The 13,075-nt window shown below is 41.6% G+C and overlaps 1 protein-coding gene across 1 annotated transcript; it reads right to left on the reverse strand.

Moving 5' to 3' along the window:
• Nucleotides 1-10,908: 10,908 nt before the first annotated feature.
• mid1ip1l (MID1 interacting protein 1, like) lies at nt 10,909-12,345 on the reverse strand. The gene is made up of 2 exons (XM_049739842.1): nt 12,176-12,345; nt 10,909-12,044 (listed from the first exon to the last, which is right to left on the reverse strand). The coding sequence occupies exon 2, from the start codon at nt 11,982-11,984 to the stop codon at nt 11,466-11,468; it is 519 nt and encodes a 172-aa protein (XP_049595799.1). The 5' UTR covers nt 11,985-12,044; nt 12,176-12,345; the 3' UTR covers nt 10,909-11,465.
• Between the last annotated feature and the right edge of the window lie 730 nt (nt 12,346-13,075).

Here is a 13,075-nt window from a genome sequence, read left to right on the forward strand (position 1 = left end):
TCTCACACTTTGCATGTTCTCCCCATGCTTATGAGGGCTTTTTCTGCGTACTCTGGGTTCCTCCCACATTCCCTAAACATGCATGTTGTTTGAAATCATCCATTGCCTTGAATGTGAGCGTGAATGCCTGTTTGTTTCTATGTACCTGCCGACCGTTTACACCACCTCTCATCAAAAGTCACCTCGGCTCAGCACACCCACGACCCTGAAGATGAGCGCAATTAAAAAAAGAGAAAGTAGAAATAATTGGAAGGGGAAACTTATGAAATTATTTATATGCTATGACAAACAAAAATAAAATAAACTGCAATATATAATGTTTGGGGGGGCGGCTCGGTGGCGCACTGGGTAGCACGTCCGCCTCACAGTTAGGAGGGTGCGGGTTCGATTCCACCTCCGGCCCTCCCTGTGTGGAGTTTGCATGTTCTCCCCGGGCCCGCGTGGGTTTTCCCCGGGCACTCCGGTTTCCTCCCACATTCCAAAATCATGCTTGGTAGGCCGATTGAAGACTCCAAATTGTCCCTAGGTGTGAGTGTGAGTGCGATTGGTTGTCTGTCTCTGTGTGCCCTGCGATTGGCTGGCAACCAGTTCAGGGTGTCCCCCGCCTACTGCCCGATGACGGCTGGGATAGGCTCCAGCACGCCCGCGACCCCCGTGGGGACTAAGCGGTTCAGAAAATGGATGGATGGATATAATGTTTGGATTTAAAATGTTGAAAATGTTAGTTTTTTTTTTAATCTGGTAAAACAATCAAACTAAATGGTATTAAAAGTTCTCATTACATCCAACAGAAATGATGCAAACTGGAACATTTTAAAATGTCTAACTTCATTTTTGAGCACTGATCAATTACTTATATTTTTTAATTCCTTCATTGAAAAGAGAACAATTATTATTCTAGTCTTTGTCATATGGTCTTATGGTGAGAAAGATAGATTAAATAAAAGACAAACAGAAACAAGGAAAAGCAGTTTGAAACTACATTACTTGAGCTCCTAATAAAATACTGTAATCCTAAATGATTTGACTATCATAGGTGGATAACTGCAACAAATTTTGTTTTGCTTAATTTTGTCCACTAGAGTGAGCCAATATCAAAGCTTTTCCCACCACCTTCCCTTCTCGTGGCTAAAATGCATTTTGAGCCTCTAAATTCTTCACAGTGGTTACAATTCGTACAATCTTGGCTATGCTTTAAAAAAAAAGAAAAACGAATGGTTGCATGCAGGCTGGATGTTGCATCATGTGAGATGTTGCAAATGGACTTTTTCTTGCCTGATGAGCAGCTGAGCCAGAAGAGGTTGAGCCACACTGATGAAATACACCACATGGATTGCCCGCTCTTCAACTTTTCTAAGGTGGTAGTGATTTTCAGTTTGACTGCACAACTTGACATGCCAAGGTATTTTCATGTACTACTCAGGTGAGACATTGTTAAAAACGACACAAGAAAAACATTTACAGACTTATTCATCAATTTTGGAATGGGCGAGTACCGACACAAGGTATCATTATCGGCTCAAGATCGGCTTTATTTTAAAGGTATCGGGTACTTGTGGAGGCTGCCGATTCAAGCTACTGATACTCAAGGTAAATAAGAAAATCTGATTAAGTCATCCTAAGAAGTACTTGATGCTGTGCTGTCGCAGTTTAACACATCTTTGAGTTATCTGTATCAGATAGAAAAGTTTTTTCTCATGATCTTTTGTCCTCATGTCAGATAAGTACTCAAAAGAGTGAATACTGTGGTACGGAACATCCCTAGTATACAAGTGTGATTCACCTGCTGAGGCCATCAACTTGTCTTTTAATGCTTCAAGAATGGGTTAGGAAGATGATCACTTTGGAAGCACAGTTTGACCTTTTGGTGTGAAACTGATGTATATAAATATATATTTAAGTGCACTGTACAGATGAGCCATGCCTATCTTGGCTCCATGAAACTCTTGAAACTGAACAAAGATGACATTGGAAAGGTATTGATACAAGGCTCAACATTTTAATCTATTTCTCCAAGCAGAATTTGATGATTTCGGCATATTGAGAAAATGTTGCTTGTGAAAGGAAATTCAAAGCTTTTAAACACAGATACATTTGGCAGCACTACTTATTTAGCCTCTCGGTGACAAAGTATGATGTTGAGATATTTCCGTGCATGGCACGGACGTGACAGACCCGTCTAGCCCCTTCACCGGGCCCCAATGTACAGTTGCGTTTGAGCACACTGTAACCGCATGGACTTCCTCGCACACCGCTCCCCTCACACAAAAGGTTACAGGAGTTCATACACATCTTTATCTTCTCACATTGATAACACGCTGCCCGATTTGAGGTTTATTTTCTGTGTTTGTGTACACGGATACTAGCTCTCGTTTACTCTCCTAAGTTGGGTTAAAAAGATCAACTGTGCATGTGATTTTAATGGAGGTGTTTCGGTAGGGATCTATTCTACTTCTTTGAGCGATAAAGCGTCTCAGGACGATTTGGATTGTCTCCTCGTGCCCATCCTGTAAGTTAAGACCCGATTACATCATACGAGGCCTGCGCCTCCTCCTTGCCGAGCCCCCGCCGGGCCTGGCTGCTCATTGGAGGCCCGCCTCGAGCCGGCAGCCACGTGATTGGCTTAATGTCTGCTCAAGACCTACTAACAGACTGACATAAAGAGGACAGAGAGGTCGCTCTGTTGTTATGGCTTCCTCGTCCTTCTAGGGGCACACCAAGTGGAGGACAAAAGGTTGAGCATATTGGACATACGTTAGAGGTCAAATGTCAAAGTTGACACTCGGGCTGGACCGACATGAATTTATATATACATATTTCCAATTTTTCTTTTATTCTCACTGATGACTCACAGTCGCCAACAAGCAAACTAGAACCTCTCTAGCAACTAGTTGCCTTTTTGGTTGTCTGTATTGGGACTTGAGCCCGTATGTGGAGCCATTTTTTTTTCCTGCTTTGACTTGCGAGCACAAACTTGAGATATGAGCGCCGTATGGTAGCGGTATCATATAAAAAGTGGCATAAAGCTGTTTCTTGCCAGTCAAACTGAACTTAAAAATGAAGAAAATCACACATGTATTTTAAAAACCACATTGCTTAGCCTGCTAGCCTAGACTGCTAGTATAAGGCTTATGCAGACACAAAACGTGCAGTAACAGAAAAATAAGAACACCACTCAGTGAAAAACTGTGTCCTTTATCCTATGCAAAAAAAAAAAAAAGACATTAAAAATGTTTTTGGGTGGTTGAACTTGTAACAAAAGGTCAATTCAATTCACTTCGAACGGGAAAGATGATATGAGATAAGAGTGATTTGAGTTATGCGTGCGGTCTAGCTACTCATATCTCAAGGCACCACAATATACATATTAGTGGCGCAATCAATGCTCTCTACTTGTGTGTTCGTGTGTTGTGTGTGTGTGTGTGTGTGTGTGTGTGTGTGTGTGTGTGTGTGTGTGTGTGTGTGTGTGCGTGTGTGTGCGTGCATGTGTGTTCCCGTGCGTGGAGTTCACAAGGGACATCTGTTAACGGCAATGAGATTGGCTTATGTAACAGCCTGCTCTAGGAAAAAAAAAAAAAAGAAAACGAAAAAAGAAACAGGGGTGGTTCAGTTCCCTTGGCCAGATACATTCTCTTTTCCCTTCTTAAGCTGAGCCTCTGAGCGGAATGTTAAGTTAGTGTCAACAAAACCTTGAATAAAAGAAAAAAAAAACATTTATTGAAAGCATTACTTGCTTTCCAAAGAGCTCTCTTGAGTGCTTCCATTCACATGTTTGCTCTTTGGCAACGTCAGCACGCACTAACGAATCAAACATGTCAGCCTCACCATTAATGCCTTGAGTTTGTGCAATGTCAGCGCATCAAATGGTGTGGAATCTCTCACCGTTTTTGACGCCTGATGTTCACGCCTCTAAATAAATCCCCCGGCACACACAAGACACCCAGTGAGGTGGTGTCATGTCTTGTTGTGCTCCCTGTTACAAGAAGGCGCCTTGACCTTGTACAAACAACACAATAAACACAGTTGGTGCACAGTTAAAATCAAGTCTGAATGGGCTATAATGGAAATACGATGGATTTGTTCCAGGGTCAAATTGTCATCATCAGAAAACATCTATTGACAACTAGTTACATCTTAATGTTAATAATAGGTCCTGGTCAATATATATATTTTTAGGCTGTTTATTTATTTATTCATTCATTCATTTAATCATTTCCTGTTGAGCTGAGCCAGAGGATGTTGAGCCACACTGATGAAACACACCACATGGATCGCCCGCACTTTTTTTCCACAACTTTTCAGATGTGGAAAAGAGATTTCAAGAAGTATTGATCACTTTGACTGCACAATTTTACATGCCAAGGTATGGTTGTGTCCTCGTTGCATCTTGGACTGGTCACCAGCCAATGGCAGATTACATAACAAAATATTGTTTCATGATTTCATCTGTAAGCTACTGATTAAATACGAAGGTGAATCAATGAAGAATCATGATTGTTAATTGTCATTCCAATTTCATATTTTTTTACATGATAGCTCAGCCCACCCAATTTTTGCACATTTTTTTTCCACTCAATGTGAATTTCTCAGTTTAAAGCCAACATTTGGCTACAAGCAGAAAAGTCAAAATGGGTGGGGTTTGTTCAACAAGTCCTTGAACAAAACAGGCCTTGCCATTCATCCACGTGCCCATTCATACACGCACACGCTCGTACACACACACACACAGGCACGCACACAAAGCCGTGCTATTGTTTCCTTGTTGTTGCTGCAGATTAGATTAAAGTGTGCAGCTGCCATGGAGAGGAGACCATTGTCCTGTGGTAAACTTTGTGATGTTGCTCATAAATATCTGATAACATGTGATCACTGAAAGAAGCGCACGCTGGAACAGAATCCAAACTGAACGTGTTCATGCGTGCGTTCCAAAGCCTCCTCTCCCATCTAGCATGTACGCCACGCCCAACATTACATAACCATGTACAATTTTTTACTTCCATTGTCCTGAATGCAATGTACAGAACCCAGGAATTTGAACCTCAGAAAATGAAATGATACTCTTGGGTTTTATTTTCCTCGAATGCCAAACTGATGGTAACAGCGCATGCATACAAGCTAAAAGGCTGCCTTATCTTCCCACCGCAATGCTGGATAGTAGACCGTTAATAGCCCACACAGATCCATCCAAACAGAAACACATACCAGCCACAATGACATTATGTCAAAATAGGAGCGAGCGAGATGGTGTAGTTAGGATTCGCCGTGATGGAGAAGAACACAATGTTCCAGCATTCTCCAGCTGCTGTGAGATGTACACTCGTATGTCATTCTCAGCACAGTAATGACTAATAGAAATCAGATAGTGTTTAGCAGCGGCAGGAAAAAGTACTTGGACCCTTCTAAAATTGTTTTATTTATTGCAATTTAATGTTTGGGATTATCAAACAAATGTAAATATCTGTTATTAAATGATTTGAATTATTATGTGAGAAAACAAAAATGCAAAGCTACCTGACACAGTGTGAACAAGTACTTGCCCCCCTTGGTAAATCGTGAATTTTCCATGCCTAATCACATTTTTTAATCACAATTTTCCATGCCTAATCACATTTTCTGGGACCGCACTCAAGCCTGAGAACCCGCCTATGAAGTTGGATGTCCAAAAGCTGCAACAAAATGTCATGATCCAAGGAAATTCAAGAACCGATGACAAAGTAAGTGTCACGTTTCAATCAGGAAAGGTTTACAAAGCAAATGGAGAAAGTATGGAACAATATATCCAGCCTCGATCACAACAACAACTCATCGAGGAGGTCACAAAAACTGCTGGCCTATTTCGCCTCGGTTAAGGGTCATGACTCAATAATAAGGATGAACAAATGTGGCAGATGTCCACATTCTGCATGAATAACTCCATAAATATAAACACTGGAAATTTATGTTAAAAAAATATCGCAGCAAAATCCTGCAATACAGAAAACAAGGTGCACTATAAATTCAATTAGCACAAACTGTTAAGCAGCGAAGGACTGTAATGGCAATCCACGGATATCATGTAAGCTGCATTCTGCTAACATAAGAGCGATCTGATTGGATGGTTTGTAAGCGCTTTGACTTGATGTCATTGCATTCATGAAGGTTTGCTTCGATCTTTTTACAACAAAGTCAAAAATGTCAGACCTCTCAGCGTCATCCCAAGTGGTATATTAACAAACCACATCCAGCAGAGGGCGTTCCACCTTCAGACTGGTCTTGTACATCCAGCAAGTAAGATTTTTCATCCGATTTTCTGATACTATTTATGGATGTCATTGGATTGTACTTCTAATAAGGTCAAGCGATTCATTAGTCGTTTGGCGCATTGGAATCGAACCTCTCATATTTGAGTGGGAGTGTCAGATGAATTGAGAAGTGTCTGGGGTGACAACCGCAACGTTAACGACATCAGTGCTGGTCTTCGTTACGTCTGCAGCACAAGGCGGCGTATTGTGAGGCCCGGCTGGGCGTGCACAATGACGCGTTCTTCCTCCATGCTATGAGACCATGTGGGTTGAACCATGCTGCTGGCATGCACTGTACTTATTAACACTGGACTGTGAGCTACCTTTGGAATAACTGCTGCACATGCTTTTATATTAAAACACACAGTCGGTCGGGTGTTGTTTACTCAAGCAGCCGGTTACCAGAGTAACTGGCTGGGGCTGGTAAATACAACAAGATAGTCTGCCCGCAATGTAAACCTGACTGCTCCAAAGGTATTGATTATTAGTCACACCTGCAGCAGGTTGACCTGACTTGACTCATAAAGTCATCATGTCTGCCTCATTCCAGTCCAGTCCAAAGCTCGTCACGTGTACACAGTAAGGTTTGACAGTGGCTGTTTTGCTTTTGGGGTTAAAAAAGTACACCAGACACAGAAATCGATGGACCAGCATATTTCACTCCCCTGATTCCTAACAGTCAGTTCTATGGGCCTACTGGAATTTTTTAAGACTAGTGGCAACTGCCGTTTTTCTCACCCACCACTCACTTATTTAGGACCAAGACGGGATATATATGAAGACTGTGTTGCCCTGTTTGACGGACCTCCCATTGCTCCACGAAGAGTAAGGTAGTAGGAGATGGACTTCTCAAAAGTCCTCTGTAAATTGGCCAATTAGAGAACAAGATGCGAAAACAACCTACACTAAAGGGGCAAGCGGTGGAGTGCCCCACCAGAGCCAGCTCTTTCTGGTACAGGAGGTGTCTATCGCTCGACTCTCCCAGTCCTTTCTCTGCTTAGAGTGGCAAGCAACTTGAGTGTGACTGGTGTGTGCTAATATTTTACTGGGCCACGAATTTAACCCAAAGACATTGCAATAGAGCTATTGCAATCTCCACAGAGTGAACTGCAGATGTGAGGAAACATGTCTCCGTTTCCGGCGACTTCACACTGCTGCTGCTGCCGTGTGCTGACTGACTGCTAATGTTTGCCCTCTGGTTTCTCAAGACATGAGCTTGGGAACCTCGTGCATAGAGAATTGGTGTCACGCTACTTGGAGGGCTGTTTTGTCTGGGCATGCAAGGGGATTTATGAGGCATGTTGTTTTTATTCACCAAAAATTTGGTGTGGCTGCAACAACAGGAAAAGAACAATAATATCAAACACGGTTTACCAAACTTAGCGATTCAAAACGGGTCTTCGATATTTTAATGACTGAATGTAATTTCACTGATCATCAAGCAAGCACACAACCTCTTAGCAAAGGACTTTTTAATCGATGTTTATCGTAATAAATGTATGTCTCAATGCTTTACGTAATTGTTAGGATCAGTACAGTCAACATCATTACGTTATTATTTTTGTATCTGGTTCATTGATTACTAAATTATCCAGCGTTTTTCTAAAGTTAGGATTGACGCCAGCCTACCTTTGACCTCAAGGAGAACAAGTGCGATGGACAAACGGACAAATTGAGCCTCTTGTCCATAATGAAAAACTTATTTTGTAACTTTGGCGCCAGATTTTGATGAATGTAAGTACTTCATTTAATAAAGTAGGAAATAGCCAAATTTGTGTTTTGGTTGCTTATTTTAGTTTAGAATACTGCTTTAAAATATAACAAACTCAAATTGTCACGGAACGGATGGATTAGAGCGACCAAGTGCAGCTTGGACCAGGGTTTACTGAAGAAACCAAACTAACAGACTCGGTAAACTTACATAATTTACTAACAAAACCAACAACAGGACTGACCGACAAAGACGTGAAACACAAAGACCTGACGACATTAACAATGATCCGAACGGGAGTGAGGGACAGACCTACATACAATAACACAACCGGGGACGAGTCGTGACACAAATAGTAAATGCACCAGAATTGTTCAGATCCTTGTTGCTATTGCTCTGCACCAAAGGAAATATTCGTAGCTACATGTTCAACTTAGGTCTTTGAAAGACAAATTTGAGGTTATTGACTGACTTTTTAATGAATTAATCCTTTTTACAACTGCTTCTCTGTATTAAATATAAACCGCATCCACGAATGCTGCCTTCCGCTCATAATGCAAAATTTGCTTTGATGAATAACTGTTGTGCCGTTTGTTCAACAGCTTTGACATCAAAGATTTGGTGGATTTACTATAGTTGTGGCTGTTGAACAGAAAATTGGGGAAAAGGCTGCTTTACAATAAAAATGTAAATTTTGAATAAATCCAACAGAATTGCTCAGGTTCTGCATTTTGTTTTGAGGCTCAATTCTTACGGATCAAATGGGAATCAATCCACCCCGACTTTCTGAATAACAAACACATTGTAATTGGTTCTCTCTATTCAAATTATAATATGAACTAGAAAAACGGCATTGTGTGGTGGGATGTTGCCTCCCTGTCTTTAATGCAAAGTTGTCTTATTTTCTTATGTCTGTCATACAGTAACTCTGTTTTGTACATTTGCTGTGAAATGTTGGTGGATTTAATGTTAACCTAGATTAAAATTGCGAAAGAATACAAAAGCTCATCTCTATTCTTGTGCACTGCTGGGCCAGCTGTCCCGAGTCTGGTTGACCCAGTTAACTTGAACAAGGAGGCTTGAGTGGCGCCGCCATTTTGCCTGGCTGTGCACACCAGAAAGACAAAGTGTTGAGAGGACTGCAATAAAGCTAGGCTGCTCCAAAAGGCCGCAGATGTGTTCGTCCTGACTTCCTGCATGCCCTTCATCAGACGGCCGTCATTGTCGCCCTTTCAGAGGGGAAAAGCAGCCCCGTGTGAGCCGATTGGCTGGCTGTGGCAAAGCTGTTGCTAAGGCACTTTGATCACCAAACTTTCTATTTTACCAATCAAACCTGTCATGTTTCATTGTTGAATTTGTATTGATGGTGACAAAGGGCAAGACATTTGTTATTCAAAAAAAATGTCAGGCTGCCTTCAAGAGCTATTAAAGGTCATGTTGATCCCTCCACATGATCAGCATTTATAAACCAATTTATTGCAGCTCCAAAATAAAGCCTTATCAGCGCTGATGTGTGGAGGCATTTCGTCTTTATGACGATTATTTGATCAAGGCGGGGAAAGAACTAAAAGAAATATTTGACTTGAAGCTTTGAAACACAGTACAAACAAGAATACAGCAAAGTCATATAAGGAAATATGCTCAGTCAGTTGGTTACCTTACTATACAACGGTAAACATTAATCTCGTTAAATTTGTCAGTAACAAAAGTAATGTGGCAAAAATGCCGGTTATCCCTGCCCAAAATATTTACAATGTTATGTCTGAAAAAAATCTGACAATTCATTCGTATTTTTAAAAACTAATAACTTTTTAGGTCGTATTTTAATATCAGAGTTGTACGTTTTGTATGTAGTATAGTGAAAAGCACTGCTTTGTTCTTTCACGACTTGGACGACTCATTGTGGTTGATAGAACCATGAATTTGGCTTTTTTTCAACAATCCAGAGGAAGAATGTTTGGCCATTAGTTTGTGTTGCCCAAGCTCAAGTTTACTTTAGATTGTGCAGCAGCGCAATGATCCACAACACACCAACGAGTCAACATTTGAATTGCTTAAAAAGTCCGCTCATGCTTGAAAACCTGTTACTTTAGTTAAATACTGCAAATAGTTGGCCAAAATATCTCAACCGAGATATGATTCATTGCTTCCTTCCCTATTGAAAATATTTCATTTGCTTCTGAGTGCAGTGAGGTTATTTGATTAAAGGGCCTTGTAGGGTTTTTTTTCATCTATTTTTTTAGGTTATAGCTCATATTTACATTTGTTTGATGATCTTTAAGCATTAAATTGGCGAATAAATGCAAATCAAATAAAAGGTAAAGTGACTGGCTTTGAATTTGAGTCAGGTGTACCTAATGTAGAGTCCAAGATCCTGCTCCACTTCTAAGACAACAAGCCAAGTCGTGTTAAGTCAGTATGCTAAATTAAGAGGCATCTTTTCCTGTCTGTAAATCCTCTGTAATTCCCCGATGAGCGCCACACAAAGCTGCTATACCTACCCCACGTAACAGTTTGAAAGCACTTTACACAATAGTCAAATTGCGTGCAAACTTTTTACACCAGCACTACTTTGCGAAAGAAAATACTTAAGTCTGTTATAGGTAGCATGAAAATTCAGTACTGAGCTTATCTAAACCACTTGGTACTTTAAAGCGCTTTCATGTTTTAAAAATATTTTAAGCCACTAACATTATGCAGTTTGAACATTAACTGTGAAAAATAATTTAAAACTAAAACAAGCATTTGATTGTAAGATACAGTACATAAAAAAAATGAATGTTATAAAATAACTTCCAAGTTATATTACTACAACTGAATTAAAAACAATTGTACTGAATAAAAAAAAGCCCCTCTTGTACCACACATTTGTGAACCACCACCACTACAAAGAGGAAGAAAAAGAATGCAAAGAAAAAGGTTCCAATTTATTTATTAGCACAATATAAAATCAATTTCAGGACAAATAAGATGAGCCGCAAGACCTTGAACCACTGAGCAGTTACACTACGGGCAAATGAACGGGGCCAAAAATAGTCAAGGCACGCGAAGTTACAATCACACCGAAGTGAAGAGAGCCCTTAAAGCTCAGCCTTTAAAATAAAATAAATAAAAGAAAAAAAAAAGGAGGGACAGAATAACCAGCATTCAACTTCTCCTACAGTCAAGCATTTTATTCATACACACACGCACGCACACAGAGAAAATGGTGAAATGTGCAGTAGAAATTAAGCAGAACTGCTGTGCTTCATCAGGACAATTAAACCTCCACCAAGCACTGAACATTGGGAGTCCTGCTCAGGCAGGACTGCAACGTGCAGCAGGCGTCACCGGTTTATGTCGGGAGGGGAGGAAACGGGGAGGACGTAGAGTGCCGACAGCCCCGCTCAGTTGCCAAGAGAATTCCCGTGACACATCCCATCACGTCAAGCAGTCCCGAGGGAGAGGAGGAAAAAAAAAAAAAAAAAGGCTTTCTATCTCATGAAGTTTCCACCTCCGATCTCTCGCTTGTATCTGTTGGTGAGGTGGTCCGCCTGCATGGTGAGCTTGGACAAAACCCCGAAGAGTCCACGCAGATGGAAGTGAAACTGGCGCTCCAAGTCGGCATTGTCGTCCACGGGCAGCGCCCCTTTGAGGGGTTTCTGCTGCTGCTCTTGCTTGACGGCCATCTCCAGGAAACTGGAACCGCTGCTAATCTCCCGCTTGAGCGGACCCCACTCCATGTCGTTCTTGATGGACTTGAGGAGCAGGTAGTGCTCGTACATGTCCCTCTGCTGTTTGCTGGGACACTGCACCTCCTCGTCGTCTTGGTGGTGATTGTAATTATTGTTGGCTTCCGTCTGGCTCACAGCCTGCTCCTCCAGGGGCATGTCACGCAGCAGGCTCGGCACCATGATGGTCTCGTCCATGTTGTTGGCCGCCGCGATGAAGCGGTGCATGACGTTAATAAGGGAGTGCTTGTTGGTGGCCGAATCGCTGCTGATCTGCATCATGGCTGAAGGCTTGGTTAGGTTACAGTGGTGTGGCTGGCAGGTGGCGTTTTAAGGCTTGAGCTGCGATCAGACATTCGATGTACGTATTACTTTCAAACGATCATGCTATTAATCCCGTTCAATGTGCGGCATGACCTTGACTTCCTGTATCGTAATAGTATGAATGATTCAACCCGGAAAATATGACTTACCTGAATTTGGAGCCTGCGTGATGAACTGCTGATGGGGGTTAAGAAAATAATCTTGTGACTTTTCGGAGGAGCTCCGGTGTCCACCTGCCTTGAAGGAAAAGTAAGTATTTCCTCGTCGGACAAACGGCTGAATTCCGTTTATATACCTCACAGCCGACGGGTTGCAATGCGGAAAGGCAAATCCTGCCCATCCGTCCGTTTCCGGCAAGCCCATTGGCTGGCGAGCCGGATAAGGGCGGGCCTGGAGAGCGTATGATCCAGTTTGAGCCAATCGTGAGTCAGCAGATGCGGGTCAATCAAAATGTCTTTGTTACGCGCAATTAATCGTCAGCACCTTTGAATATCGAACGCTTTGATACCGATATGCATTTTTCCTCCCCAGTTGTTATTTTGATCATTCGTACTATGGAATGAAAACGCATCTTTGTCACACAGGATGATTGTTGCCCATAATCGCTTTCAAACATTACGTCTCACGGCTTTGTAGGCCTCGAGCGCCACCTGGTGTTTTGCATGATCGTTAAAAGCTTCAAAGCTACGTCCCGTTTAAATTCAATTTACATTTTTGCAAATTACTCAATCTTAATCACAAAATATGAGGCGTGTCGTGTGTTCTGTTCTCGGACAGAACAGTGCAGTACAGTACAGTTGAATGTATTTTGGGGAATTTTGAACGTGGCGAGTCATTGCGTCATTAAAAGCTTAACTCTTTCAAAGTGACTGATACTACTAACTACTCAGAATATATTAGATTAGATTGAGCTCCATAGTAAATTATGTATTTAAAACAAACAGACACTTTCGTCTCTACATAGATAATAATTCTCGGATTTGCATTGGAACCCTTTGGAACCTGTTTTGGACTGCGAGTTGAGTTGATAAGTGTATATACGTATATTC

This window comes from Syngnathus scovelli, chromosome 1 (genome assembly GCF_024217435.2).
Source record: "Syngnathus scovelli strain Florida chromosome 1, RoL_Ssco_1.2, whole genome shotgun sequence".
Taxonomy (NCBI): domain Eukaryota; kingdom Metazoa; phylum Chordata; class Actinopteri; order Syngnathiformes; family Syngnathidae; genus Syngnathus; species Syngnathus scovelli.